Source organism: Dama dama, chromosome 20 (assembly GCF_033118175.1).
Source record: "Dama dama isolate Ldn47 chromosome 20, ASM3311817v1, whole genome shotgun sequence".
In the NCBI taxonomy this organism is placed as follows: domain Eukaryota; kingdom Metazoa; phylum Chordata; class Mammalia; order Artiodactyla; family Cervidae; genus Dama; species Dama dama.
This window is the reverse complement of record NC_083700.1, coordinates 15,503,859-15,530,710: the sequence shown is the minus strand read 5'-3', so window position 1 is coordinate 15,530,710 and position 26,852 is coordinate 15,503,859. Positions and strand designations below refer to the sequence as shown.

The 26,852-nt window shown below is 52.3% G+C and overlaps 2 protein-coding genes across 4 annotated transcripts; both read right to left on the bottom strand.

Moving 5' to 3' along the window:
• Nucleotides 1-1,840: 1,840 nt before the first annotated feature.
• Nucleotides 1,841-7,372, bottom strand: CRABP2 (cellular retinoic acid binding protein 2). Its single transcript, XM_061119847.1, has 4 exons — nt 7,169-7,372; nt 3,080-3,258; nt 2,749-2,865; nt 1,841-2,283 (listed from the first exon to the last, which is right to left on the bottom strand). The coding sequence occupies exons 1-4, from the start codon at nt 7,236-7,238 to the stop codon at nt 2,233-2,235; spliced, it is 417 nt and encodes a 138-aa protein (XP_060975830.1). The 5' UTR covers nt 7,239-7,372; the 3' UTR covers nt 1,841-2,232.
• A 14,031-nt stretch (nt 7,373-21,403) lies between these two features.
• ISG20L2 (interferon stimulated exonuclease gene 20 like 2) lies at nt 21,404-26,759 on the bottom strand. Of its 3 annotated transcripts, none has more exons than XM_061120531.1 (4): nt 26,565-26,759; nt 25,123-25,968; nt 23,037-23,237; nt 21,404-22,335 (listed from the first exon to the last, which is right to left on the bottom strand). In XM_061120531.1, exons 2-4 carry the CDS (start codon nt 25,852-25,854, stop codon nt 22,222-22,224), a joined length of 1,047 nt encoding a protein of 348 aa, XP_060976514.1. In that variant the 5' UTR covers nt 25,855-25,968; nt 26,565-26,759; the 3' UTR covers nt 21,404-22,221. The 3 variants fall into 3 exon arrangements, with proteins under 3 accessions (XP_060976514.1, XP_060976512.1, XP_060976513.1); XM_061120529.1 differs by having other exon boundaries at nt 26,569-26,759; XM_061120530.1 differs by having other exon boundaries at nt 26,521-26,584.
• Between the last annotated feature and the right edge of the window lie 93 nt (nt 26,760-26,852).

Sequence of the window (26,852 nt, the reverse complement as noted above, 5' to 3'; positions counted from 1 at the left end):
ATGAGAACTCTAGTTTGAAAATATACACATTTCAAAAATATACATGTACCCCCCTACCATGTTCAGAGCAGCACTATTCACAATAGCCAAGACATGGAAAAAACCCAAGAACCCATTAACATACAACTGGCCTAAGAAGATGGTATATATATATACTGGACTATTACTCAGCCACAAAAAAGAATGAAGTATTATTATTTGCAGCAACATGGATGGATACAGAGATTATCATTCTAAGTGAAGTAAGTCAGACAAAGAAAAATATTATATATCACTTATATGTGGAGTCTAAACAGTAATATAGGAAATTTCCTGGTGGTCCAGTGGTTAGGACTCGGCACTTCTACTGCAGGGGCCAGAGTTAGATCCCTGGTTGGTCTGGAAACTAAGATCCATAAGCCACAAGTGTGGCAGAAAACAAACAAAAACAAATGAACTTGTTTACAAAACAGAAATAGACTCACAGACGTAGGAAGCAAATTTATGGTCACCAAAGGGGAAAGGGGTGGGAGAGGGATAAATGACGAGTATGATATTAATGTGCGTTAGGCGCTCAGTCGTGTCCGACTCTTTGTGACCCCATGGGTTGTAGCCCACCAGGCTCTTCTGTGCATGGGATTCTCCAGGCAAGAATACTGGAGTGGGTTGCCATTTCCTTCTCCAATGATGTTAATAGATACACAATAACATATATAACATAAACAAGGATTTACTGTATATTCACTATCTTGTAGTAGCATGTAATGGAAAAGAATTGAAAAAAAATCACTTTGCTATATACCTGAAACTAACACAATATTGTAAATCAACTACGTGTGTGTGCACAGCTGTGTCCAACTCTTTGCGACCCCATGAACTGTAGCCCACCAGGCTCCTCTGTCCACAGAAGTTTCCAGGCAAGAAATACTGGAGAGGGTTGTCATTTCCTACTTCAGGGGATCTTCCCTAGCGCAGTGGTAAAGAATCTGCCTGCCAGTGCCAAAATCAGCTATACTTCAATTAAAAACAATGACCCAGATAACTGAGGCTCAGGGAAACTAGGTAACTTTTCTGAAGTCACAACTAGCAAGTGGCAGAACCAGGATCTGAACCTTTCTTATCACTTGTGCTCACTTGGCCCCAATCACATCATGATAACGTGAATTGCAAACAGGCAAACCAGTTAGGAGCTGCTGCTGAATAAACCAGGTGAGCAATGAGAAAGCAGGGTCTAGTGCAGTGGTGTGTGAAAGAGATTGTGATGGAATTTGGGAAGACAGAGAACTGAGTGTGCAGGCTTAGGGAGGTGCGTGGGAGGAGGACCTAAGGAGCCTGGAAGATCCAAGAGCCGGGGCAGACGGGGCAGAGAGATCTCGAGGCAGAGATAGGCTTGTCTCAGACACGGAGACATGGGCAAGAGCAAGGCCATCCTGTGGGCGGCGATGAGTCATCGGGAGCCACGGGGGAGGCCAAGGCCAGGCCTGGGGTCGCCCACAGATTGGCGCTGGAGGAGAGAGAAGGAACAGTCGGAGGAGGAGGAGGGAGCTATGTCACCATCACAGGAGAAGGTGGGAGTCGGCTGCTCAGCACCTGCTGAGAGTCAGAGGATGAGGCCTTAGAAACTTTGGAAGCCAGAGCTGGGGACGAAGGAGGCTGGGGGAGGGGGAGTGAAGGTGATGGTCATGGATTCGGTAGCAAAGGAAGGGGAGGTGAGGAGGAGGGGGAAGGTCAGGTGGTTCCCTCCCCCTCGTGAACCCTGCACCAGTGCTGCTGAAACATCGGACTGTCTCACACTGCCTCTCAAAGGCCAAGCTGGACTCAGGTGACTTACCCAGCCCCTTCCCAATGAGCCAGAGACAGGTTTTATTTCCTAAAACATTTTAATAAAATTAACCAATAAATATTCTACACTGTATGGGCTACAGGGACAAAGAATGGAAGACAGAGGGCCGGTCTCTCCTACTTAGGCCCTCGGGTCCCCTTGCAGAAAAGGAGCGAGATGGTGCTATGGGCTGGTTCGGGGCTAGGACTGGGGCGGGGGGCAGGGGAGTGATCCTGGAATCGGTGATCTGGGCTCCATCCATTGTGTTGATATATGGGAGGAGAGGAGGGGTCAATAAAAGGAGAGCCCCTGCAGAAGGCAACCCAGATCCCCCAGAAGTGACTGGGGTGCGGGGAGAGCTAGCCTAGAGGAAGGGGTGGGGGAGGGGCAGGAGGCAGGGAGCAAGGTGGTGGTTCTCGGGCCACAGCCGCTTACTCCCGGACATAGACCCTGGTGCACACGATGTCATCCGCCGTCATGGTCTGAAAGGAGAGGAGTCACTGTTAGCCTGGGAGGCCCCTGGTTCCTGTGCTTGGGAGCAGGAGGGCTGCGTGGAAGTACTCTGCTTGGCCGCCAGGTCCAAACCTACTTCTTGGCTCAGGATGGTTCACAAAATGCCTGGGCATCATGTGATGGAGGACAATAGAGGCCCAGGGTCCATTCTACGTCTCCCTCCCCAAGCCAGGAAGATCCCCCCAGAGAACTGCTGGGGCCTTTCAGAGCAAGTCCTTTGCTCCACACGGAAGGGACACCCTTTTGCATTTGTACGAGGGTACTGCATGGGACAGAGACAGCCTAGTTCTGCCCCAGCAGCTCCATCAGGAGACAGAGAGACCAGCCACCGTTGTTCTTAAATTTCCTGTACTGTGGAATGACCTGGAAAATCTCTGAAGGTAGCACTGGGCTTGCTCTGTCTGAGCTAGGAGAAAAGCAGGAAAAAGCCTCACCAGGATCAGCTCTCCATCGTTGGTCAGTTCTCTGGTCCAGGAGGTCTTGGGACCCTCTCCCTTCAACAGCCTCTGCTCGCAGACCATTTTGTTCTCACTCTCCCATTTCACCAGGCTCTGCACGAGAGGGTGGCCAGGTGAGCTGGGCCCACAGCTGGGACAAGGCCGTGAGAGGGACAAAGGAAGCGCCACCTTTCTACCCACCAACACTACCTAGGGGCTCTCCCCACCGGAACTGGAGGAAAGACTCGAGGAAAAGATTGGAAAATGTCATGGTGAGACACCAGGCGATGGATCCCATGACCCTGAGGGACCCCACCCCTGCACGCACCTTACAGGGTCTCCCATCCACAGTCTGCTCTTCAAACTCCTCTCCGATCTTGAAGTTGATCTCCGTGGTACGCACGGTGGTGGAGGTCTTGATGTAGAAAGTGTCCCCCTCCTGTTTGATCTCCACTGCTGGCTTGGACGCTGCAGCCACTGCGATCTTCCTCAGCATCACATTCACCCCTGTAGGGAGGGGAGAGGATGGACGCTCCAGGCACCTGCCTCATACCCTCCCCAGGGGACAGCAGGAGCAGGCTGAACTGTGAGTCGAATGGGACGAGAGGGAGGCTTCCTGGGTGTCCAAAAAGCGTCTTGAATGCAGCGTTGGTGGTATAGTGGTGAGCATAGCTGCCTTCCAAAAAGCGTCTTGAAAGGAGGGCAGGTGGTGCAGCCCTGATGGCCTGAGGGGTCAGGGAGGGGGGGCAGAGAGGCAGCGCCCTCCCCTGGGAGTTCTGCTTCTAGCCTGGATGAGTCAGCAGCCCTGGATTGGGATCCCCAAGTCTCAGCTTTGCACTCAGTTCTCTCCGGTCCCTTCATCCTGCTACAGCTCCCCTTGGCTCCATTCACATCACTTTTGGTCCTCTGTCCACCTTGCTTGAGACCATCTGCTGGGGTGGGCTCATCAGAGTCACTGTGTCTGCACCCCCACCCATGTGCAGGGCAGACCCTCCTCAGCCAGCCCTCACTACTCATGTCCTGAAGTAGGGGCCACTTCACTCTTTGCCTATTCACCTCCCCTGTCTGGTGGCCTTGATTTGCTGAGTCTCTGTCCCTCCCAGGATGAGAAGGAACAGGGATTCTCAACAGGGGAAGGGGTGTGGCAGCTGTGTCTCCCTACAGAATGGTCTGTAGCCTGGGGAAGCCACAGGCTGTGAAATAAGATCCATTAGGCCATGATTTCCACCTGGCTCACCCTCCCTTTCAGGCTGGGTGACCCTGGGCTAATGGCTTAACCTCTCTGAGCCTTAGATTTCTCAATTGTAAAATGGAGACAATAGTTTCTTCAAGAGCCTATCAAATGCGACGATGTGTGTTTAGGCCGGAGCACACACAGTACCAGGCACATCTTTAAGTTTTCAAACAGTAGCTACTCTTATTGTTGTTTTTTTTACTGATTAAAGGAAGGCAAATAAAAAGCCAGAGTTGGGGCTCAAAGTTCCATGCATCAGACTGCTGTTCGCCTGCCCTCCTGGGAGACATCTACGTCCCTCTCCTCTCAAGGGACAGAGAGGGACACTCGCCTCCCCTCCCGTGATGTGCCCCGACTCCAGGATCACCCACCCTACCTCAGGGCCCAGCTCTTCTCATTCAGCTTCTGTGGGTTCAGAGTCCCTGTGCCTGTCCCCCTGTCCTTTCCCAGACTGGACCCCTTCTCTCCGCTCCCTAGCTATTTAAAAGGAATGGGGTAGCCAGAGAGAGCAGCCCTCTGCCTGGAAGTCAAGCAGGCCGGGAGGCACCTCTAGTCGGGGCCCAGGTCCAAGCCCTGCACCACTTCACCTGGCCTGGCCTCCGGCCCTGAACTGGAGCAGAACCATTCCGGGAAACAGTGGGTGAGGATGAGGGGCCAAACTGGGCTGGGCCAGGTGAGTGGCCTGGGATTCCCCTGATGCGGGCCAGACCCCCGGCTCTCCTCTAGACTTGGATCCCTAGAGAAACACATTCCCTTTCCCCTTGGCACCAGCACAGACCCACTCTACTGCAGGCAGAAGGGAATAAGAGGAAGGCCTGTCCCTCAGGAGCCCAGGGACCCACTTCCTGGTTGCTGATCTCTTGGGACTGGGGAGCAATGACTGAGGTTCCTAAGACAAACTGACCTGGTAAAAGAGACACATCCTGCTCCAACTCCTTGAACAAACAGACTGCTTCACTCTCTGGTGCTACCTGGAAGTCCATCCTGCTATCTAACAATTATCTTTCCCGTTACAGAAACAGGAGCTGCTCGCTATGTGCTGTTCATGTGTGCTAAGTTGCATCCAACTCTTTGTGACCCTATGGATCATCACCCGCAGGCTCCTCTGTCCACAAGATTCTCTAGGTAAGAACACTGGAGTGGGTTGCCATGCCCTCCTCCAGGGGATCCTCCCAACCCAGGGATCGAACCTGCATCTCTTACACCTCTTGCATTGACAGTCGGGTTCTTTACTGCTAGCGCCACCTGGGAAGCTACGTGCCATGACCATCATATTGGATGGGACAAAGAAGTGAAGTGAGTTAGACGTGAAAGTCGTCTCAGACTCTTTGTGACCCCATGGACTCTACAGTCCATGGAATTTTCCAGGCCAGAATACTGGAGTGGGTAGCCTTTCCCTTCTTCAGGGGATCTTCCCAACCCAGGGATCGAACCCAGGTCTCCTGCATTGCAGGAGGATTCTTTACCAGCTGAGCCACAAGGGAAGCCCAAGAACACCGGAGTGGGCAGCCTATCCCTTCTCCAGAGGATCTTCCTGACCCAGGAATTAAACCGGGGTCTCCTGCATTGCAGGCAGATTCTTTACCAGCTGAGCCATAAGGGAAGGGACGGGTATACTCCAAATACCTGAGCATCCCTCCCCAGGAGAGAGACCCCTGAATAGGACAAAGAGGAGTAGGAAGGGACTGAGGCTCCTGTGGAAGCAAGGCTCGGTTCAGAGGAGACACCCCTCCTGTCGCCTCTGGTGCCTGTGGCGCTGGGGCCAGGCTCAGCTGACCTTGGCTGACTCAGGACTGTGTTTGTCTAACGGGTCTGTTTTCGATCTGTCCCCTCAGCAAGCCCTGAGGAGGGCACGTGGCTCTGAGAGACCCCACAGGGAGCACAAACAGACTGAAGACAGACAGACAACAGGGTTGGGCTTAGGATCTAATCCTCCAGCGGGGACCTGGGGGTGTGCCAGGTCACTGCCTTGTTCACTAGGGAGAGGGGCCAGCATCCAGAGATGATGGGGGAGGGAATGGCATCCAGGCTTTCCGAAGGGAAAACTTTTCTCCTTTCCTTTCAACAAGGGTAGAGCAAGAAAGGCTGACAGAACTGAGAAATACTGTGGTCAGATTGCAAGAAAAACTAACAGTAAGGTAGGGTGTGGAAATCCTTGCTTTCCTCACAGCATTCCAGACCTTTCCTCATTCCTAACTTATTTCTTCAGTTCCCTGCCCCACGCAGGGTGCCCTCTGCCCAGTCCAGCCAGAGTCTCTCTGTTCAGGCCGAAATGGAGGGCTCCAGGGTTTCCAGGTGGCTTCTGAGTGGCTGAATTCTTGACTAATCTCCATCTCTCTGCAAAACCCTCTCCCCAGCCGGTCCAGGTTTTCTCTGACCCACCCCACCCCCCAACTCCCCAGACACCGAACGGCACCCAGGAGTTGGGACAGGCGGTCTGAGTAGGTTCAACTTCTTCCACCTTCAACCGGCTGGGCTGCAGCCCGGCTCTCCAGGGAGGGAGGGAGAGGAGAACTCGGATTTTCCGAAAAGGAGGGGGTGGCTGGGGTTTCACACGAAGCCATTTGTTGAAATCTAAGAAAGTGATAATTATCCAGAGCGATTTTAGGACTCTAGTTGCTCGCTGTAGGAAAGTATTTGTCTCACAGATGGAGGGTGGGGGGAGCACAGTGGAAAAGTTCTGAAAGGCTAAGAAAAGGGAATCTAGGGGCCCTGCTGTGACGGATCACCTAGTGGGCGGAACCCGCGGCAAAGAGGTAAGGAATCTGCCCCCGGAGATTGGGTTACCTGCAGGGGGCAAAGGGGAAGGAGGCAGGAATGCCTCTGGGGGGTTCGGTTGGGTAGAGACCCAGGCTCTCAGGCTGGACGCAGTGTGTGCAGCTTCTGAACAGCGGAGAACCCCCTTGCCTCACCCCAAGAGATACCGACCTCGTGCTTCTGGTTTCTACTTGATTCAGAGGCTGAGTCACTGCAGCAGCTGGCACTGGTGGGCGCCCCGCCGGAGAAAGAAGGATTTAGGTATTCGGGCCCAGCGCCCCAGGACCCAGGCGTCTGGCCCCTATTCTTGGGAATGTAGGCGCTCAGCTTCCCACGCCCTGGTTCCAGCTTCCCTTTCTTTCTCATACCCACCTCCGATGCCTCGGCACGCCCTCTCCCCTCCCCGGCGATCAAAAATCTCCTTACCCAGAACTTTGAGCAAATCCTCGAAGTTCTCCGATCGGATGATCTTCCAGTTACCAGAGAAGTTGGGCATGGTGGCGGCACTAGTGGCGGGCCCCTTAGATCTTTCCACTGGAGCACTGGACGCTGAGTCTTTTAGTCAAAAGAAATGTCTCCGCCGCCTTGCGGGACTCAGGAAACGGGGAACGTCCGAGGACAACCCTAAAGCCGGCCTGGGCTCCCGCGCGGACAGCTTTTATACCCTTCGCGGACCCGCCCTTGCCCAAGAACGAGGTGGCCCCGCCTCCCGTCCCGCCCCCCTCCCCACCTGTGGGGGCCTTGAGCCCCGTCCCTTCGTTACCGTCCCACCCCCACCCCCGCTACGGCCTCTGGATCTAGACCCGTGCGCGGGTCCAAAATTCGCCGAGGGGGGCCGAGATTGCTGGCTCCCGCGCCCGTGGGTGGATGAGGAGGCGGACGGAGGGCGAGCCCTAGGACTGGGCTCTCAATCGAGAAGAGAGGGCGCCGGGTCCCGGGCACAGAGGCTGGGGTCTCACGTCTGCAGTTCGAGGGGCAGGGTCGCATCTCGCCTGTTCCCCATCCCTCCCCAACCTTGCACTGTTCACTCTGCTCCTTGGCGCCGGACACCGGCGACACCACCAGCTGGCGAACCACTCCTCGCGAGGCGGAGCTGGGGCGGCCGAGCTCCGCTCCGCTGAAGCTGGAGCTGGATCCAGGGTGACCGCTCCGAACTCGAGAGAGGCTGGGGAGTCCTGGGGTGCAGGGACCAGGCACCTAAGTGAGGCAACGGCGCCCCCTGCTGGAACAACTCGAAGGCGCTGGGAGGGGGTTCACCCCCGCCCCCCGCCCGAGACTCCCCACCCGGGTTTCGGGCTCCAGTGATGCCCGGTGGGCTGAAAGTTGGCGCAGGGAGACTCAGTCCTCTTAAAGAATTGGGCCGGCGTCGAAGGGTTAAACAGGAGCCTCGAGCGCGAGGCTGGGGAGGGCAGAGGTCACAGCCAGTCACTTGACACGAGCTCTTTATTAAGGCGCTGTCTCTGTCGCTCCGCTCCCCAGACCCCCGAGGGGATCGCAGTACGCGGCAGGGAGGGGAGGCGGGGACTGAGGCTCTGAGCCCCCGGCGCGCCGAGCTGCCACCTCCGGGGGGGGGGGGGGGGGGGGCGGGGGCTGGGTGCCCGGGGAAGGGGAGGAGCAGGGTCTCAGGTGTCACCATCCTGAGCCGTAAAACGGCGGAAGGAGCGGCCGCCCCTCGGCGAGCGGCTTTGAAGTGGGAGATCAAAGGAGGGGGGCAGGGCACGGCTGCACGCGGAGACACAAGTGGGAGTGGGCGAGACCCTGAGGGAGGGGGCCAGGAGACAAACAAAAATGAAGTCAGGCAGGAGCTTCCGAGACAGGCCAGGAGGCCGCAGACCGCCGACCGCAGAGGAGCGGGGTCGGGCGTGGGGAATACGGCTCTCCTGAGCGAGCTGAGCCCGGGGGCGGTTCCGCGTGGAGGGACGCTGCGGCCCCGCTGCCCCCGGCGGACCGGTGCACGTGGTCCCGATGCCCTTAACGCACCCCCAGCCCCGCCACCCTCCCGGAGCTGTCCTTCCAGCTTCTTCCGAGGCGGGGAGAAAAATCCCCACATCTGGTCCCAGCCCTGGGTTCCTGCCCTGGCCCCACCCTGCCAGCGTGGCCAAGGGTGGAGCGGAGGACCAGCTCTGCGAGATTCTGGGCCCTTTCCTTTAGAGCCCTGGAACAGTCTAGGAGGTTAGGGGCCTTAGTTGGGGAGGACCCCGGAGGAGGAGAGCCAGCAGAAAGGGGCTGGAGGATTTACCAAAGGCTGGAGAACACACTGGAGGTCCAGCCTCTGTGCTGTAAAGAGGGAAACCTCTGAATAATGGGTGTGTAGGGAAAATAATGCAACTAGGGTGACTCTGGCACCGGAAGGATGGAGATTAGACTGTAGAAAGGGCTTTTTGACGCCCGCCCCCGCCCCCCCAATAACCAATAAAATGTCAATTCTGAAAAAGGAGCTGGAGGTTTCAGCCTGGTTTTAGGGTTCCAGGTTTTGTGTAGGAGAGTTTAATTGCAGGGAGCGGGGTGGGGGTTGGCCTGGTCTTCTGCAAGTGAGGGGGCAGCGGGTGGAAGGGCTCTGGGAAGATGGAGAGACAAAAGCAGAGATGGAGGGAAGGGGTGGTCCCTGCGGGGTGCTTAGGACCTGGGGTTGAGGCACCGCTCCTCCCCCATCAACCGGCTGCAGCTTCGCTGTAGGTAAAGGGAGGGGGATTAGGCTTTGACAGTGAAATCAGGCTCCCAGCCAAAGGGATGAGGAGAGGCTGGGGGAGGGAACAGGGCAGACACCAGACTCCTGCTGCCTCTCCTTCCCTCTCACTGCCCCCTGCCTCTTCCATCCAGGCCGCCTGTCTGTCTCCGCTCCAACCTTCTTGAGCCCCTAGCCAGTCTCCTCCTCAGTAGGCATCTCTCCTACAGCAAAAAAAGAAGGGCCAGGGCTGACCCTCTCCTCCTCAAGCTTGTGACTAAGGATGTAGAAACCTCACCCAAAAGATGGTCACCAGGATGAGTGGGGCCTGGAGCTGCAGGAGCACAGAGGAGGGATGTGGTCTGGCTGAGGGAAATAGAGGGGCTGGAGGTGGGGGCTCCCTGGGGTGGAGGCAGGCCAGCCTGGGCCCACTCCCTTCCCTTCACTTCCTCACTCCCCCCACCCCCACCCCCATCCCCGCCACTGGCCAGGCAGCCAGAATTACCAAAGAGACAGAAGTAAGACAAAGGGAAGTTGGGCTGGGAGGAGAATTTTTTCCAGATGTGAGTGTTTGTGGTTTGGCAGCTCTTGGCCTGAGCTCCAGCCCCTGCACCCCAACCCTGGCTGAGAGAGTTTGGGCAGAGGGTCCAGAGCATGGTGCTGAGCAGTCAGGCTAGAGGTTTCAGTCTCCAGCAGCCCTATTACCGTAGGAGCATGGAGGCACATGTGTAAGGGGTACTCAGGAAAAAATGCAGGGGAAGGGGGTTGGGGGGCATGAGGTTGGGGAGCAGTGGGATGAGAGGGCTGGGGGACTGGGAAAGGGGGCTAACAGAGGAAGCTGGGGGAACCTAGGGGCAAGGGGTAGTGGCTAGAGCCCTGGAACCAGGTGATGGGGAGGAGCTTAGCCAGCATCAGTCACTCAGTCACAAACAACTGGCTTTAATTTCCCGCCGGGATCCATAAGTAGAAGGAATTTCCTAGTGTCGCTGGCCTTTTAATTATGACCAAATCTGCTGCAGATCTGCCTGGGGCAATGTGTTCCCCTTTCTAAGAGCCTGGGTCATGCCTCTCTTGGGGCTCCCCCAGGAATTTGGAGACTCAAGTCGGGGGGGGGGTGCCAGATTGGTGAGACAAGGTGGGGGAGCAGAGGCAGGATAGGGGTGAGGAAGAAACAGACAAGCTAGAGTTAGGAAAGACACATTCTGGAGCTTTGTTCTCATTGCAGTGTGGCTATGTGGAAAGTGGCTAGTTTTGCAGAAGGAATGCAGATGGGCAGGCTCCTGAATGGTTGCAAGAGTGTGGGTGTGAGTGGATGTAGATGGGTGCACAATTGAAGGGTCTGGGGGCTTGGGAAGAGGAAGCTGCCCCACCTCTCTCCATCATCCCTTGAGGCTGAGTGGGGGAGAGTGATGGAAAGAGTTGGAGTGTTGTGAACCCCTCACCCTCACCCCCAACGGGGATGGGGAGATTCTCCAGCCAAATGCAGCACTTGTAGAAGGGCCTCACCCTGCGCAGTGTTATTGCATCTGCTGGATCAGAGAGTTTGTTGGCAGAGAGTCATGTAGAAATTAAACCCAGGTGGGGCTGGACACCTGGGTCTCTGCCATTCAGGGTAGGGGCCGCAAAGGAAGCAGGAATTCTATAGAGGGTGGGAAGGGGGAGAGTAGAAGAGAGGAGCTGGGTGTTCCTCTGGGCAGGACCACTGTATCTCCTGGCCTCCCTGAGCCCTCAGGATTCCATGCAGCACCGAGCGTAGACTTAAGCATCCTGCCTCCAAGTCTGCTCTAATCCTTGATATTGAAGGAAATGTTCTGTTCGTGTGTCTCCCTGGGCTTAAGGATCCAGCCTTTTTCAAATCTGCTAAAACCCGGCTCTGGTCCTTCCCAAATGAAACTGCCATTGCAACAGGATAGATGCAAGACCAAAAAAAGAGCTCCAGCAAGCTAAAGTGCAAGCTGGGAGTCAGAGAGTAGAAAGGAGGCAACTCATTCCCAGGAACATCTGGGCACAGGAGAGAAATCTTGGGAACTAGGGAAGGTGTGGTCAGAGAATCTGAATGATGGGGGAAGGGGCAGCCAGACTCAAAGGAAGGGTATGACAGCGGCCTCCGGAGCCAGCCCTGGGGCCCTGGCAAAGGGGGAGGCGGGTAGGGTCAGAAGCACAGCATGGGAGGAGGGGCTGCCTGTGACAGGAGGGATCACAGTGAGGCCAGGGGAATCTGCAGGCACCCGGGCAGCCAGGCGGCTCCTCTGTTGTTTTTGGCTCTGCTACCTGGTTCCCAGCTCCAGCTGCCAACGCTCTCCTCAGGGCTGGGCTGGGTGCATGAGCCGGGCAGGCTGAGCAATGGAGGGGGGAAGGAGGAGGTGGGGATGCACTGGCAGAAGACGTGTCGGGAGATCGAATCTCTGTCCCCTGAGAGGGGCCCCTGGCTCTGTTCTCCTCTTCAGGGGCAGGCGCAGAGGTGTGGGCAGTCACCGAAGAGCCTGGAAACGAGGCCTGGGCTCTTTGTTCGTCTGTTCCTCTGCCCTGCCTCCACCGCCCAGACTGCGCTTCTTGCCAGTCCACCCTGGTAGCTCAGTCCCTTCCCCCATGTAGGCCCCTGCTCCATTTTTTAATTTTTTCTTTTATTTATATTTATATATTTTTATTTTTTATTTATTTATTTTTTTTCCCTCTCCATTTTCTCTCCTACTACAATGAAAACCACCACATTTGATTCCCCTTCCCCTAGAGCCTCCTTGCTTCTCAGAGAACCTCCAGGCTGAGGTGGGGATTCAGTGTGGCCGGGATTGTTGGTGGCAGCTGCCAACATCTGAAGCCACGTGGCCCTGGCCCTGACTCTGGCCAACCGTGGCCCCTTCCCCCGCTCCGGATGGAATCCCCCCCAGGGCAGCACTGCTGGATGAAGAAGACAGTCAGCCCTATGACCTGCTGTTAAACTCTTCTTGGCTTTTATGATGCAGTGACTAGGGCCAGACCCCTCTGCCATTTCCACTCTCGCACTGGCCCCTTAACCCCTGGCAACCCAAGGCAGGAGGGAGAAGGCTGTAGCTATCACAAGCTTGGCAGAGTGGACCTTGGGTTTGCATGGCACCTGGGGACAGTGGCTAACCCTGGAAAAGATGAACAGCCTGCGGTCCAGCCCAAGACTTTTTCTGGGGATCTCAAGCCCCCTCCCAGATATCTGCTCTCCCACTCTCTGGGGATGAGAAATGGAAGAGCCAGGGCTCCACAGAAACCCTCTATCCATTGAGGCAATCTGGAGTTTCTGGGGGAAGAAAGAAGTCGTCAGGGCTGCAGGCTGAGTCAGGGCTACATTCCTCCTCTGGCCCGAACTGCCGAAGGTGGGCACTGGGCCAGATAATCAGAACCTGAGATTGAAGAGGAAAGAAGTGGGGTGGGGGTAGGGGGAGAAGGGTGAGATCCCAGAGAAGAGACTGAGGGGGCCCTAGGTCTAGGCTTTGAGGTTCTGTATGGAGATAGAAAGAGGATATTGGACCCACTGTCCCTGGGGTGCAGGGTAAGGGGGGCTGATGGATCAGATTCAGGAATGTCAGCCAGCTTGGGGGGAGCACCTCTTCAAAGCTCCTTAGCGTGCCCATTTCCCTCCTTCTCTAGCCCCCCAGATGCCGCTACTGTCTCCAGATAAGACCTGGTAATTTGGCCCCCAGCAGGGCTCCTATGGAAGCTGGCTGTGCTAATGGCTCCAGGGAGGAGGCTGGAACCCCAGGACCTGGGTAATAAGGACCAGCTTCCCCAACCCCAGGGCCCTTCTTGCTGCAGACAAAGCCCAGGAGAGTGGGCCAGACTCCCCAGAGGTAGAATCAGAGCTGCAGGGGGATTTGTGCAGAATAAGGGTGGGCCCCAGGAGCCCAGATTCCTGTTCCCTGCCCCCATCCTCTCATCTTGAGCAGGCAGGGAATTAAGAAGGGATACAAGAGTTCAGAGTCTGGCCCCTTCACCAGGCTAGGGCCTTGTCCTTCCAGTGACCCCACCAACCAACCCCTCCTTATGGTAGCGCTGGAGACATGGGCGGGTAGGGGAGGCCCCAGACTGACCTAGCCCTAATGGCTTTCCCTGGGCAGCATGAACAAAATGGGAAAAAGATGTGTGAGGTGGGAAGCTCTGATTTCCTTTCCCCTGCGGGCGCCAGCTCTGGAAAATGTTAGCTGTCAAAGAGAGACTGTATAGTCCCCCTGCCTCCCTCAACCCAGTACCCCTTCATCCCTCCCCATCCACCAGCACCCGCCTCCCACTGCCTGCCCAGATTCCCAGGGGGCACCGGGCTGGCTCGTGCCTGTGAACTTCAGTTCACTAGGCTGAGGACGCACACTGTCTGGATGAAGCCCCCATCTCTCCCTGCCTGCATCTTCTCCACCAACCTGGGAAAGACATCCAGACAGGAGCTTTGGCACTTGGGGATCCTCAGGGACATGTCCCTGGGGGGTCAAAAGAGCCAGCAGATCCTGGATTTCACAATTGCCAACCTCCTCACCACGGTCTCACGCCTCTTGAATTCCAGCGCTCTGGGACTGTTGGCTACACATTTCCAGGTTTCCAGATGATCTGGATTTCTTGTTAGCCTTCCAGCTGAGCTTGCAGTAACTGGCATAGAGAGGGTGCCATCCTGAGTCGAGGACACACAGGGTGTGCCTTTCTCCCTGACTGGGGGCAGTGTGGTCTCCGTGGGCCAAGTCTCCTCTGATGAGCTCCCGGACCCCCGGGTACTAGGTTCCTAGGAGTCCCAGGGAATTGACTCCAAAGCTGGGAGGAGGCAGTTCCTGCCTTGGAGTGGAGAGTGGGCATGGGGGTGGCTTCTAACCTAGCAGGAAGGCAACAGAACACTCTACCCTTGCTCTACCCCAGGCTTCTTTGATCAGACCCCAGATCCACCCTCCCAGCCTTCAGGAAAACTTCCCAGACCTACCCACTCTGCCAGCCCAGCCCAGCATCCCAGCCCCAGCCTGAGGCCTCCAGCTGCCAGGTTGGATTATCTGCCTCTGACTTCCCGTTGGTCCTGGGCGTGGGCTCCATCTCCTCCTCAGCTCTGAGGGCAGAGGCAGTCTGCCTTCTCCCTCCTTTGGTTATGGTTTGGATCCATCTCATGGAGTCTTTCCAAAGAAGGGACTGAGTAGGATTCCACAAGATAGAAGGGAGTGAAGGACCTGAACTTTAGGTGAAACTGCCTCTGGTCTGGGGATGCCAGACAGTTTAGGTTCCTGGTGTTGCATTGGGACAGGAGGGTCAGGGTCACGGGCAAGGGCCCAATCCTCAGTGCCCAGGTCTGGGAGAAGAGTGGCTCTGAGCCCACCACTGTGCAAGAACTTTCTCTGCGCTGCCTTGGGTCTGATTCCAAAGCTTGCTCTTAAACACTTCAGAATGGAATCTGGTTAAGCCTGGGAGAGGATTAAGATGTGCTTGTCTTTCCATGCCAAATTCTTAAAAATATCTTCTTTCTCTGCCTCTCCCTCCACCCCCACATCTCTCCAAATCCTATGCATTATATACACTCTTTCAAAGAAAGCACGGAGTTGATGGTATCCCTAAATAAGGCTAGGAGCCTCACATATTAAAGAAAGAAACAAAAGCAGCAAAGTCAGCACAGTGAAGCGGTAGGAGGGTAGAGAGCAGAGCGGACAAAAACCTGCGCAGCAATTCCCAGATACCAGGGGCTGCGGGGGGCCAGGGCTCACCAGGACCCCTGCCTGAGCTCAGCAGTGCCACCAGATGTCACTCACCCATTTAGTCACTGCCTGGAGGAGATGGTACAACCTGACTGTCCACCCAGAAACGGTGGCAAACCTCCACCCCTGACCACACTTGGGTCCCCTACTGGTGAGGGTGCGTGCACTTCCTGAGCTATCTGGTGGGCTAGTATGTACAGGAGCTTGGGTGAGAGTTGAAAGGCCAAAGATGCCAGTCTTGGCTTAAACATCCATTCAGCATCAACCTTGCACAAGAGATCGTCTATGTGTGCAAAGTTAAGCAGTTTCAGATAAGGCTACTTACCACCTCATTGGCCTCAACTCCCGTCATCTCTTGCCTAGATTACAGCAAGAACCTCCGCTTTGGTTTTCTGTTCCCACTCTCTTCCAGTCACCGCAGCCAGGGAGAGTCCTTTAAATCCTGAGTCAGTTCACACTATTGTTCAAAACCCTGCAATGGGGCCCATTTCATGCAGATATTAAGTCCCAGTCCTTACAATGGCCTACAGGGGTCTGTATTATGGGCCTATATCTCCCCCTGCTCACTGACCCCCCAGCCCCTACCCCCTTCCCCTTGGCTTCCCCTGTTCCAGCCTTGCTGCTCCCTAAATATATCAAGCATTACTCCGCCTTTGCACTGATCTCTTTCTCTGGAATATTCTTCCCCCAGATATTTACTTGACTTGCTCCTTCACTTCTTTCAGGTCTTCTCAAATGTCACTTCCTCAAAGATGCCTTCTCTAAACAAACCATCTAAAATTTTATGTACACATATCTGCCTTATCCCCTTACTTTTCTTCGTATTACTCATCACCCCCACTACAAAGGAGGTCCGTGCAGAATTCACTGGCCTACAACAGCACCTGGTTTGTGCTCAGTAAATATTTCTTGAACAAATGGATGAAAAATGAATGACTTCAGCCAAAAGCAATGACTACTGAAAAAAATATCTCTTTCATTAGTACACTTGTTCTTGATTTAATCATTTATTTGACTGTCCTTGAAGATTGAAGGCAGGAGGAGAAGGGGACGACAGAGGATGAGATGGTTGGATGGCATCACCTACTCAATGGACATGAGTTTGGGTAAACTGGGGAAGTTGGTGATGGACAGGGAGGCCTGGCTTGCTGCGGTCCATGGAGTTACAAAGAGTCGGGCATGACTGACCGACTGAACTGAACTCATAGGTGCATGAAAGAGGTACTCTGATAAAAATCAGGTATGAAAATGTGAGGGATACAGCCGTTCGGGAGCCCACGCCCACTGGCTTGGAGAGTTCAGAACTCTTCATGCTTCTCCATGATGCCTCAGCTGTCCTCTTAGAAATCCTGACCCAGCTCATTAAATCACACGACCCAGCTCACCGTGTGTTTATTACATCTTCAACTCCTTGTTTGCAGCATCTGTCCGCCTCAGGTCCCTGACGATCTAGCTCAAGCTCCCCATCCTCCTGTTTCTAGTCCTGAGGCTGGGGAGTTCCCTGGTGGTCCAGTGGTTAAGACTCCGGGCTTCCACTGCAGGGCACATGGGTTCCATCCCTAATCGGGGAACTAAGATCCCCACACGCTGCGTGGCACACCCCCCCAACCTCTCCCCCCACTATATATATATATATATATATATATATATATATATATATATATATGAAATCCTGTGGGCCCCTGGGGGCTTCCAGCACTTACTCAATGGGTCAGCATCTCAGGTCCTTGACTCCACAGACTCCATCAACCTCATCTCCATCTCGGTTCAGGCACTCGCCTCGGGGACCACACGCTGTCAGCTGTGAGCATTTAAACCCTTCACTTCTCTGTTTGGGTTGCTGAATGATGCTAGGAGAAAAATGTGACAAGCAGTCTGCAGGGGCCCTGCAAACTCCGTCTCTGACCTCCGTCAGGAATGCTGCCGTGGCTCAGAGGTCCTTCCTTGTATTCTGTCAGCTCACTCTCCTGTCTCCTTAGTGGCTGCTCCACACTATCTTTATTCTAAGTTTCTGTCCCTTGGATTCCCCCTCATACTCAGCCGACTACTCTGCCTCCAATTTTATGAGCAAGCAAGGTCACCAGATCCTAATCACTTTATTCCACCATCATCCCAAGCCAGCTCTAAGAATTACCTTGCAGTCAAGTGGTTAGGACTCTGCGCTCTTAACACCAAGGGCCTGGGTTCAATCCCTGGTCAAGGAACTAGGACTGCACAAGCTGCCATGTGGCCAAAAAGCACCCAACAAAACAAAACAAAAAACCAACCATCTCCATCTGCCATCTGCCTTACCCTTTCCTCTTTCCTTTCTGACCCAGCAGACAATGAATCCTGATTGCTGGCCAAGGCTAAGCTTGGCATCCCTCCCCTCTACTCTTCCAGGATCCACCACAGCTTAATTCACCTGCCCTTTCGCAGCCAAGTTACACTCTGCTGGCTTTATCTGTTGGCACCTTCAGACTTCACGCTCCTACAGCAACCCTCATCTGCTTCTCTTCAGAGCCAAGAAAGAACAGCCCACAGTCACTCCTCTCCTTCCTCGCCTCCAGTTTATTCTCCAGCCCACCTCAGCTGAGCTTCTGCTGCCCTCTTCAGACATTGCTCAGATGAAGGGCACCAGATTGCTACAAAATAGACCCTCTTGATTGCTCTCAGCGGACTGGCTGTCCATGCTGTTAATGCTACCTCCTCCCTCCTGGGGAGAGTCTCCTTAGCTGTCCTCTTACCTGATAGTCGTCTCTCAGACCTCTCTTCCTCCAGCAGCTTATGAGGATGGGTACTTCCTGAGACTCTGATTTTGACCTGCTCTTTATATACCTTTATATATAAAGGCTTCAATCCAATCCAAGGCTTCTGTCTCACTGTTATACTCTTGTCTCTTACATTTTAGTTTCCAGCCCCAGATCTCATTTACTCTGCTAAACTCCAGTCTGGTACATCCAACTGCTGGCTGGACATCTACACCTGGGTATCTTCAAGAAGCTCACAGTCAACCCAATCAATACCCAAGTCATCTTCCTCAAAAACCTGCTCTCCTGCCCACCATATACTCTGTCTTGGTTAGACACCAAATAGACACCACTGCTGTCTATTTACTGTAGTTCAGAAATATCAAGGCAACCTTTAATCCCCTTGCTCTGATCTCTAAGTTTTATCGATTCTACCTCCTCAGTGATGCTCATATGCAGCTTCCCACTTCATTAATTCAGGACTACATCATTGCTTATCAGATTACTCAAACAGAAGAACTCATGTTCTGGCCCTACTCCAATCCTGCTTCCATTTGGCTGCCAGCATCGTTGTCCTAAAACTGAAATCTGATCACATCACTCCCCTATTTTAAATTCTTCAGTGACTCTAGACAGTACTTGCCACAGGGCACTGATATTAGTTTACTGGTCTCTCTTCTTCAGATCACTGTAAGCAACTGGGGGCACATGCCATTTCTCTGTGCCTAGCACAATGCCTGGCACATAGCAAGTGTTTAATAATAAACATTTGAGTGGCAGGATTCCAGCCTCATCAGATGCTGCCTGGCTGTGTTACCAAGTCGGAGAGTGCTTAAGAGCTGAGGCTCCAGACAGACAGACAGACCTGGCAGGTCTGAGTGCCATCACTGCCAACTTCCAGCTATTTAGCCTAGGGAAGGTTTCTTACTTTTTGTCAGCCTCAGTTTCCTCAACTGTTCAATTGGAATACTACCGTCTCCCTTACAGAGAATAGGACCATGCTCCTAAAGGACTCAGCACAGTACCTGACACAGAGAAGCACTCAGTGGTTGCCATTATTATTATGAATGACAGCAACCATCAGCTAGACTTCAAAGTTAGAAAAGAATCCCAGGATTTATTTTTTATTTTTATTTATTTTTCTAGTTGTCAAGGAAATGACAATTTATTTTTTATTTACTTATTTTTTTTCATTTATTTTTATTAGTTGGAGAAAAGAATCCCAGGATTTAAACGCTAGAACCACTGAGGCTCCCAAGAAGCAAACTGATTTACCAGCACAAATGGAGTAAGTGGCAAAATCAAAATTGATGCCTACTATCTACACAGCAATAAAATGCTCTTCTGCTATCAACTGTTTGGTGGACTTGCCCTATGTTACGGAGTAAACCAAAGTGCACTGTGAACAATACACAGACTGTAATGCAGGATATTCATAAATGCACTTGGCATAGCGCACTTGCACACATGGGAATTTGTGTCTCTAAACTTGGACTGGAGCTAATGTGCCTTGGGGCAAGTTCATAATTATAGTACTGTTCATCTTTCCTACTGTCAGCTGTAATCATCTGTTAAACTAGGAATCAAATGATTCCTTGTTAGAGTCTTGATTCAATCAGTTTTTTTTTTTTTTTCTGTACCACATGGCTTGTGGGATCTTAGTTCCCTGACCCGGGATTGAACCTGGGCCCTCTACAGTGAGACTATGGAGTCCTAACCACTGGATTCCCAAGGAATTCCCTCAATCAGTGGCTTTTAAGGGTAGAGAGAATGGCAGCACTATGACCTGAAATTTCAAAATACACTTCCCCTTCCAAGAATCACTTTACTATATGAAATTTTAAAAGATCAGTATGTTTGGCAGGATATACTTCTCACACTCTTTTGCCCTTTATCATTCTCACCTGCAGAAGGGGGTTCAGCATTAGAAAATACCAAGACATGGAAACAGATTATCACAAGAACATTTGTTTTATTGTGCACATGCTCCACTCTAAAGGGCCTCAAACCTAAGGCAAACCAGGACTTGCTGATTGGTATTTAGGTAGCAATCTGCAATGGGGCTTATCTGTCATCAACTGGATGAAGCCTGTGAACAAAGGGGCAGAGAAAGAAGGGGATTCAAGTACAAGGATCCCCAGGCACCCTGCAGGGTGAGTTGGGCTCTGACCAGGAAGTATGATATGAGAAAAGAGTAAGAAAATGGTTGCAAGGTCCTCTGGGCTCCAGGTTCCTTTTGGTGAGCAAAAGTGAGACTTAGCCGTTCCCAATGCTGGACTGAGGGTGCCTGAGTGGGGGGAGGGGGGGTGAAGTAGAGCATAAAAGCCAACTGCAACTAGAGATTATCATACTAGGTGAAGTAAGTCAATAAGAAAAAGACAAATACCATATGATATCACTTATATGTGGAATCTAAAATATGACACAAATGAACTTATCTGTGAAACAGAAACAGACTCACAGAGAACAGATATGTGGTTGCCAAGAAGGGAGGTGGGGAGGGATGGATTGGGAGTGTGGGGTTAGCAGATGCAAACTATTCTATATAGAATGAACAAACAAGGTCCTACTATATAGCACAGGGAGCTATATTTAACATATGATAAATCACAATGGAAAACAACATGAAAAAGACTATATGATTGTTATATATAACTGAGTCACTTTGTTGTACATCAGAAACAATATTGTAAATCAACAGTATACTTCATAAAATAAATTACAAAGCCAGGTACCCTAAAACCTGAACTCAAAGAACTTTCCACTTAGTTTCCAGTTTCCCGATTGCAATGTAATTAAGACTCACCTTCATTTCAATTAAGACTTGTAACCCCAGTTTTTGGTGTGGCCTTCCTACATTATTCCCACTTACAGGTGTGTGAGAACGCCTAGCGCCTCTTTGTGAAGTGTCATGGACATTGCTTATGTTGGGTTCAACAGGAACCAACTTGCTCAGAGCTGAACAGCTGCCCGTTCAAGCAGATGCCGCAGTGCAGGACACAGCAGCAAGACCACGTCCGCGGTCTCATCTGGCTGCAGCAAATCCCCTTCTCGAGGCAGCCACACTGTGACTCTGGCCTCTGGAGCCAAAATAGCCACTCAAGAGGGCACGAGTCTCGGTGTATACACGGAGTCTGCATTCTCTCAGGACAAGAGCGCAGACAGTGATCCCAGCCACAAGGTCAGACCTGTGACTCACTTTCCCAACATCAGGGTGTGTACCACCAAGGAAGAGCTGGCAGGAGCAACCAGGCTGGCGTCACCGAGCACCCTTCCTCCCCCGCTGCATCCCTCCCACATGCCCACTCTGAGTCACCCTCCTGGTCACATACCCTGTGTGAGGGTGTTTGCGCGGCTTGAAGTGTCATTTTAGGTGTGCTTGTTGATTAGCGGTAGGGACGAGAAGGCAGCAGAGCACATGGGTTACATACAAAGGCTTGGTCAGCGCTTCTTGATGACTTCCAGCAAACCAGGGTCCATTCAGTGTCATCCACAGAGACCCTAACCCCCCTAGCAGAATTACAGCTCTAAGGAGTCTGTGACACAGCTATTTAATGTGAAGTTATAAAGAAAACACCACACAACTGTTTTTCCTTTATAAAAAAATTTATCAAGGGAATAATTTGTGTTTTCAGAGGCTTGGTTTAGCAAAGTAGAAGACTAAAACTCATTGAAACACTTTATAATTCTTCTTTAACCTAGCAAGCGGGGTTTAAATTAAATAAATTTCTCTATCACTTTAGGAGACTGCTTTCCTAAATCAGAAAAACTGATTTCCAAGTCTTCTCTTACCTCTACTGCCCATAACCCTAAGGAGAACTAAACCTCACCAGGAATGGCTCCTCTGGAATTCAAGGTGGAAAGAACAGGTGGATATATCCCAACACAAACCAGATGCAGACTCTGAGCAGAAAGCAGAGTCTGAGAAATGCATTGTGATCACACAAATTATCATCCAACAGGATACTTCTGAGAGTGAAAGAGGGTGCTGTTAATTGCTTGAAAGGAAAGGCATAAAATGAGACACATGACCACCCGAGTGATAAGGCAGTTTGGGAAAAGACATTTCCCGGTTTGCCGTGCCCTTTGAAAGTCAAAAGACTTTCCCAGAAGCAAAGCACCTTGGAACACATGGTTAGCACCATTTAAGAGGTAAACGGCCTAGGGCCGGGTTCTGACATGGAGGCGTCCTCCTTCCATGGAATGGTTAACCAGACACACAACAGAACACCTGAAGTGAAATTTCAATGGATGTTAAGCCTGGGGTGTAGCCTCCCTCTCCCCAGAAACCCTAGCTTCCAAAGGTGTGGGGCTGGTGGAGCTGTCCATTGGCCCGCTGCCCTGCTCTCCTGGGCGTGATGCTGTTTCTGCCTGCCCGCATCACCAGTGTCCCCACTGGTACTAGTCTTTAGGGGGATTCTGGGCCAGGTGCTGTTCCCATTCAACTTCAACCAACTTGTACAGCTCCATGGTGGCCTGAGCATCTTCCACTGAGGAATGTCCGCTTTTCCCAGCCTGAACAAGGGAGGAAGAAAAGAGCATGAGGCTACAAGAGACCGTTTCCTCCCTTCCCAACTGGTTCTCTCCAACCTCAATGATGCTGCTGCTTCTGCAGTTAGCAGGCGACAAAGGCAGACCTCTGGTGGGGCCCCACTCATCATCTAATTTCAGGGGTCCAACTCATACTACTGTCTGCCTCAGCCCTTTCTGTGCCCACAAGTACACACCATGTTGTTCTGCACTCTTCTGGAGAAGCAGAACAGACCAGATCATAGACAGACCTTCTGAGTCTTCCATTTTCCCTAGTTCCTTAAGTAATCTATGAATGACATGTGTCTATACCCTCATGCCAGGCAGACCACCCCCTCTTTGACTGTCAAACATATGAAACACGTAAGAGGCCCTTGAAGCCACTATCTGGTAATTTAGGCCACCACAACTACCTGCTTCCCACTTTTCTTACTTAGGGTTTTAGCCCCACTTTCAGGCTTTTTTCCTTTTCCAAGTACCCTGTGGAACACTCTGGGAGGTAGGAAACAAGAACTATTATCCCTAAGTAGAGATAGACCTCTTTGCCCAAAGCTCTTCCCATCAGAGCATCTCCCCTTGGATCGCTCTACAATCAGAGGAATCTGAGTGTCAGAGCATGGAGACAGGCAGCAGGTGGGCCTTTCCTGTCCAAGCCAGGGGTCTGGCAGCATTTGGGGAGACGCTACCTGGATGTCCCGGTTCAACAGCTTCTTGGTGAGACTCTTCAGAGACATGGTGGCATTCTCTGGGCAGTCAGCCTTACGGTTGAGGAGGGGGATATGAGAGGTGTCTCGGGTGAGGGACTTGGGATGAATGTACTGAAGGGCTTTGAAGTCATTGTGGATGGCATGCCCCACCACTATCTTTCCTGTAAGAATCTTCAAGATCTGAAACAGACATGGAAGAGGAGGTGGTGAGGAGCACGATTCACAGATGCAGTCTCTGCATTTTAAAAGCCCAACATAGCTATAAGTCCTTCTAGGCTCTTTTCACCACTTGCTCACCTGCCTCATCCTCGAAATGCCTTCTCCCACAAGTTTTCTTTCACCTGAAATCCATCTCCTCTCCCCGAGGTAAAAGTAAGTATTTTTTATGGTGTAACCCTGTTTGGATGTACCTAGCCAGTGGTTCCTTATCGTTGCATTAATTTCTACCTCAATGTGATGTTCATGTAATTACCTAGTTCAGTCCTGGCTTGATACCTGAAGTTCTTTAACCATGATAATTGTTACGTTGGCCTTAGATACAGGCTGGGACAAATACTGTAAAGATGGGCTCCAGGGAGGTAATGGAAGCCCCAAATTATATGCAAATTGATATGCATATGTTTCTGTGTTTGTTTTTTGGGAGGCAATCGATGGCTTTCATCAGACTCTCAAAGGGCCTACAAGCTATAAAAAATTAAAAATTGGGAATTAAGAATCGGCAGTCAAGGTGGGGAGGGCGGAAAAAAAAAAAAAGAATCAGCAGTCCAGTGGTTAGGACTCAGCACTCTCCCTGCCAGGGGGACCAGGTTTGATCCCTGGTTCCAGAACAAAGATCTCACAAGCCTCGAGGTATGTCCCACCCCCTAAAAAAGAAAAAGACACACTTCCAATGAGGACAACTAAAGAATATGCCATGAACTCTGAGGGCCATTACCAAAATGGGGTTCCAAACAGATTGTGAAAGAGTTAACAGGCCTGGAATCAATGCCTGGCCTCCCAATGGGACCCCTTGGAAGGGTACAGACTCATCTGAATGTACCTTAGTCTCACACCCCAGTTTGGGCAGTGATTTTTATGATGAAAACCAGATATAGTCTAATCAATTTGGTATTTAGTTGCCCCTACAGTTTACTGACCACTAACACCTTTACTTCGCATTAATTTCAACACACAGCCTTCATTAAAGCTAAGTGGATGTGCTGTTTCAGACCCACCCGATCTCCTGACTCTCCTGAGCCTTTGCTCAGCTATGCCCCTGAGGGTGCACAGGATGTTCTTCAACTCTTCATGTTCCTTCTAAAATCCAGCTGTTCTACCTCTGATGAAATTCCTCCAACTGACTGCTCTGGCATATGAGAAATTACTGGAACAGTGTGTCTAGACAAGACAAAGAACGTGGAGCTGAAATTACAAAGTGAACCAAGGGTGCCCTCTGGAGGCCTTCCAAGACCAGCAGGCTCCTTTCCCCTTCCCCTCTATTAGCTCATCCTCCTTTCCTGTTCATTCAGCGTGCCTCCAGTTTTCAGCATAGAGCTTACAGTGGCTAGGATTGCTCAGTGAATGAGATGAGAACCCCAACATATCAGCCCTGTGTCTTTTACCCCCTTCATTGCAGGCTGCCTGTTCCAGTTATCCACCAACTTTCCACACTGCCACGGGCCACATCTTGCTCGGGAAGCGCTCTCCACCTCTGTTCTCAACCCTAGCCCCACCTCTACAAGGTATTCTCAGATTGAGCCCTTTCCCCCTGGCACTCATGCCTGCTACTCTGTCCATCACAGGTTGCTCTTTTTCTAGCAGAGTCCCAATTATTCACATGAGGATTCCACTTGGGATCTAAAACAGATCTAATACAGTTTATTACACCAGCTACTTGTAATTACGTTTCCAGGTTCTTACCACTCTTCATCCCAAAAGAAAAGCTTTCTTTATCTGCTACTCCATACACTCCAACCCTCCCTCCACAATCCTTTGGGGCCTTCCCAGAGTGATATCCTGTGCTGAAAAATGATTTGGACTTCGCCCCGTCTGCTTCGCTGCTACCACCATCCCTCATGCCTCTTACCTGGTTCCGAGCAATCTTGAAGGGTGTCGCATTTACCATGTGCTGCTTCCGGATACCACTCCATCTGGTCCGGTAGTCCACAATGTGGCAGGGGGGGAGGATATACTCATCATAAAGCACATCTCCGTCGTAGTTGACAATGCTACATCGAGCCAAGGAACTGACATGCCCCTTGGGTCCAGTACCCACCATCTCACAGTCAATTGCCACCATCTTCCCTGGTATCTTCTGGGATGCCCCAGAGTATTTACTCTCTGAATGTGTTTGGGTGGAGTTCTGTGGGCCATTCTTGGGTGGAGGATTCTTCTGGGAGCCCTTCTTCTGTGGGTGAGTTGGGTGGCTCTTAATCTTTGGTAGGGCGCTCTGGAACTCCCCTAGCAAATCTACTTTAGCCACAACAGAACCAGCCTTCTGTGAAGGGGCAGGGGTCAGCCAAGGCACTGCAGTTTTCTTGTCCAGGGACTGCTCTGACCCACTGCTGGAGGCAGCTGTTTTCTTCTTTGGAAGGGGAGCGGCCTTCCAAGTGCCATCTACCCTGGGAGTTTCCCCTTTCTTTGAAGGTTCTGAGTGCAACTTAGGCACCTTGCTAGGGGGCTGCTTCTTCTTATTGAGGAAGCCTTTCCGTTCCAAGAGTCGCCGCTTCTTGACAAATTTTCGGTGCTTGGCATTTCCCTCTAATGCCTTTTTGGGGGGAGGCTCGCCAAAATCCAGATTGAGGAGTAAGGTAGACATGATGACACTGGATGTTGAGAGAACAGTTGGGAAGAACAGCTTACAGATGAGAGAAGGATAGAAGACTCATCTGCTGAATCCCACAGACCAGCATCTGGAGGTTTGCAGCATACCCTAGGGAAGAAAGTGATCCTGATAACAGAGCCCATAGACTTGGGAATCAATAAGATCCATCTTTGCAGGACTTAAGAGAGAGGAAAGACATCAGAGTAACCTCTCAAATGTGAAATGACGGAAGGAGAACTTCATTCTGAACCAGGAAGCCTGGATTCTAGAAAGCTCCACAATTCACCAGCTGTATGGTATTAGGAAGGCCATGTCTCCTCTCCAGATCTCAGTCTCATTTGTAAACTTAGGGGGTCGCAGGGCCAACTAGCTGTAACTGCGATCTACAATGCCAGAATAGGTGAACTCCACCCTCTGCCTAGGGAGGGAACGTCTGACTATGCTCAAAGGCAGTGACAGGTTTGGCAAAGTTGACCTCTGGATTACCCTAGCATCCCCACGCGGATCCCACGAGTAAACATACAAATTCAGGCACTCATCTCCCTCGTTTCCAGGTGGGGGAAATCTCCACATGCATCTCACTCAAATCTTTGTCTCACGAAAGGACTTTTGATAACACACACTGGGAGGGGAAGGAACCGAGTCTAAGGGACTGCATACTTCTGCCATCCACGCCGCGGAGCCAGCCTCGCACGCTCACTCACCTACCTCCTAGATGGGCCCGCTAAGACCGGAAGCGCCAGGAGCCGGATGCGGAAATTGGCGCGCGTCGGCGATGCCCGGGCCGGCAGGCCCGCGGGTTGGAACGCGCCGGAGGCCGGCGCCCGCGTACCCGCACGGTCCCTGCCTCCGGGAGCGAGGCCAGGGATTCTGAGTGTGTGGGCAGCGGCAGCGGCGGCGGAGGAGGGGGCGGTGTGGGTGGGGGCGGGGGCGGGATGCGCTCCCCGGCCCCTCTAGCCCCGTGGAGGTACAACTCGAAGGTGTGGGGAAGC